Genomic DNA, 3,582 nt, shown 5'->3' with positions numbered 1-3,582 from the left:
TCGTAGTAGTTTGAGCATTGCATTTTCTGTAGTATCAATCGAAATATCACATATTATTCATCATGGAGTTTGCCAAAAAGAGAATTCAATAACCACTGTCCAGAACACTTTAATGGCTATTAAATTAATTACGGTACTCCTTCTCAGTTATTAGGCAGGGTGGGTCGGCTTAGCTCAGGAGGTAGAGCAGTTGACTTGTAACCGGTAGGTTGCTAGTTCGATTTAATGTTGTATCGGCACACAAAGCAAAAATCACATTTTGGGTTGGGTTGTCATAATTTCATTCACCACTAGATGTCCCTAGCGTACTCAATAGGGGTTATGCGGAGCGCCCAGCGTTCGAACCGGAAAACAGGTGTAAACGGGTCTAATCATTTCCGCTTTTCACTTCCGTACACTGGTTGACTGCAGCGGTAGGTGATCTCCTGGTAACTTCTAAGTTTCGCTTTAGTGTATTCTATTTAGTATTTAGTATTCTATTTCGTGTGATTAAAATTTCATTTTAACATTTGTGAAATTAAAATTTCACAAATGTTAAAATGTTAAAATACCAGAAACGGCAACATCTGAACAGCAGTTTTTGTTGTGTGCCGAGCTGTTCTGTGTCGGGGAAATTTAACTCTAGCGTAAGTTTCCACCAGTTTCCAAAGGATGAGTCAGTTAGGGCGATATGGGTCCGAAACATTAGGCGTGATAAATTCGTTATAAGGAGACACACCACTGTCTGCAGTCGGCATTTTATGCCAGAAGATGTCGTTGAAGGTGGCCGACGCCGTTTGAAACCCGGGGCGATTCCGGTGTTGTTCGCCTGGAACAACTACAACCTGCCGGTCACTCGGCCAAGCGTGTGGCAAAGGACACAGCGGCAAGAGGAGGAGGAGGATGAGGATGAGGGTGAGGTGCCGATCGATGCCAGCGTGGCTTTGTGTCACGACTACGATAGCAGACCAGAACCTGCATTTATGGACCTGGCCTACGAAAAAATCCACGCACAGCAGCAGGTCATCATAGAGCTACAGAGGCGACTGGAGGAGGTTTCATTGGGGCAGAAGTTTGGACTTGAAAGATACAAGACCTCCGATGAGGACATCAGGTTTTACACGAGGTAGGAAACGTTAATTCACTTCAGTGAATTCTGCTACTCCTTCTGTGTGTGCCAGTTATTCTGTCAATAAAGCTTCACTACACAGGAAGCTACTAGTTGTGCTAATTTCACATGGCAATCAACATAGTCCACATTTTATGCACATATATGTATATGTATTGTGTGTTAAAAGTTATTGAATCTGTGATTAATAAGAAGTCTCAAAATCCAAAAGCTATGCCTACAAGATAGTTGAAGTATGTTGCAGTGATATTTTCTATTCTATTCTATTTTTCTAGTTGATCAATACCCCCGAAAATTGTATTTTGTGTGGCCCAGACAGTTACTTGATCAATAAAGGATAGAAATCTGCTCATGGTGTATGGCTCCAATCCAACATGTTCTTACAATTGCACCCCCCCCCCCCCCCCCCCAGATTTGCCAGCTACCGCCATTTCAATGCATTTTGGTTGCATCAGGTTGAACCTGTCAGTAGGAGAATTGTCCGTGTTGGACAGTCTTCGTGAACCACAGTTCCTGATGAGACTGCTGACCCACCACGTAGACCAGTAAGTAGACCATCTGATTTTCTGTTTGTCTATGTTGTGAATCGCGAGCAACACCAGCCACCCCGCACACAGTCTGTTCAGCCTCCTGCCTTCTAGGAGAAGGTACAGGATCCTCCACAGCTGCTCCACCAGACTCTGTTTCGTACACCAAGCGGTTAGAATGATAAATTCTCTCCCCTCACTCCCCAGCCACATGCTTGCACTATTACAGCTAGTCCCCTTGCACTGTACACTGCTGCCCTTCCTCTATACCTACTGTACATACCATGTCCATATTGTACATTGTGTATACTTACTGACTGTCATTCTGCACTGTCAATGTCACAAAGATTACGAACTGCATTTTTGCAGAGTGGGAAACGTCATCTTGATTCCTTTGTATATCTTGACATGTGAAGTACGACAATAAAGCCACTTTGACTGAATATTTTCGATGTAGTGCTATGCTGTTACAAACACATTTGTCTTACACAATGTACTTCTTTCTTTGTACATTCTTACTAACAGAACCGCTGTCTACCGCTGATTGATGAGCTGTTCCTCTTTCTGGTCTATCTGTCTCTGGGTCTGAAGGAGAGGGATCTAGCGGACCGCTTCAACGTACATCAATCAACTGTTAGTAGAACAATTAGGACCTGGGCTAATTTTCTCTACACAGTTTTGGGTGCTGTGGGCATTTGGATGTCCCCTGATGCAGTCCGTGCCATGATGCCTGACGTGTTTGAAAAGTACTCTGACACACAGGTGATAGTAGACTGCACTGAACTAAAATGTCAGACGCCTTCCTCGCTCCTTTTGCAGAGTGAGATGTACTCCCAGTATAAGTCTCATACCACAGTAAAGGGAATGATTGGTGTGTCCCCGCACGGTGCCGTCACCTTTGTGTCAACACTGTACTCTGGTTCCATTAGCGATAAAGAACTGTTCAAGCAATCTGGAATCATCCCTCTACTAGATGAAAACATGGCTGTAATGGTTGATAAAGGCTTTTCAATTGATGATTTAGTACCGGGCAAAGTACACAGACCACCTTTTCTGGGAAGGAACTCTCAGCTGTCTCGTGAAGATGTTTTAGCTACTCAGGAAATTGCCAGGCTGAGAATACACGTGGAGAGAGTGATTAGGCGCATAAAACAAAATAAATTATTCGATTCCATCATCCCTTTGACTATTAATGGTAGTATCAACCAGCTTTTCGCAGTAGCCTGCCTTCTATCTAATTATCAGAACAAACCACTGGTCAAGGCGTGGGCCAAATAGATCTTGAAAAAGAACTCGTCTGCCTTCTGTCTAATTACTTTTGTGACCTCTGGGTCAACAACTATTCGTTGGACCAGCATGTCTTCTTGGGCACAAATGACAAAATCACACCATGTCATTCCAGTAAGCATAAGTTGCCCCTGCACCTGCCAGTAATATGTGTGTGATTCTTTTAAGAGCAGTGTTCCCTCTTTCATGTTAAGGTACTTGCAATCTACATAGCTGTTAACATTGGGGCACTTGATCTCAACTAGGCCAAAAGGTGGCTGTGCAAGAGGGTCAAATACAAGGCCATCTGGTGAGGTGCCTAGCCATGGGGCATCAGGGTGAATAATTAGGCCTGTAGGCATGTAGTTCACGTTCCTGATTTTGCTGTATTCTTCAGCTGCTGTGAACTCCATATCTGCACCTGTTTGAATAGAAGATGTTTCTAAATTTGAGTTGAATGATCGCAATACAGTGATCATAATGCAAATTATTGTAATTAGGAGATTGATGTCATTGAAAGGTAACGGTTAATTTCATTTAGAAATGGACAGTTATGTGTGTGTGTGTGTGTGCACCTCTTTTCATCTCTGCTGTCTGCCTTGTTCCCTTCAGCATGCGTTCAGCCAGTGACTGTGCTGAGCCTTCTCCCCTCACAAAACACACCTCTCTAAAGTGAGAGGA

General features: G+C 43.6%; 1 protein-coding gene across 2 annotated transcripts; it reads left to right on the top strand.

The window, feature by feature from the left end:
• Positions 1-353: 353 nt before the first annotated feature.
• Positions 354-3,004, top strand: LOC115529903 (uncharacterized). 2 transcript variants are annotated; one of them, XR_003973670.1, is made up of 3 exons: positions 357-1,105; positions 1,521-1,653; positions 2,161-2,992. XR_003973670.1 is itself a non-coding variant. In XM_030339051.1 (2 exons), exons 1-2 carry the CDS (start codon positions 540-542, stop codon positions 2,911-2,913), a joined length of 1,215 nt encoding a protein of 404 aa, XP_030194911.1. In that variant the 5' UTR covers positions 354-539; the 3' UTR covers positions 2,914-3,004. The 2 variants fall into 2 exon arrangements, 1 of the variants encoding a protein (XP_030194911.1); XM_030339051.1 differs by lacking the exon at positions 1,521-1,653 and having other exon boundaries at positions 354-1,001; positions 2,161-3,004.
• Positions 3,005-3,582: the final 578 nt, after the last annotated feature.

Source organism: Gadus morhua, chromosome 17, assembly GCF_902167405.1.
Source record: "Gadus morhua chromosome 17, gadMor3.0, whole genome shotgun sequence".
In the NCBI taxonomy this organism is placed as follows: Eukaryota; Metazoa; Chordata; class Actinopteri; order Gadiformes; family Gadidae; genus Gadus; species Gadus morhua.
Note: the sequence above shows the minus strand (reverse complement) of the source record. Positions and strands in the feature narration are given on the sequence as shown.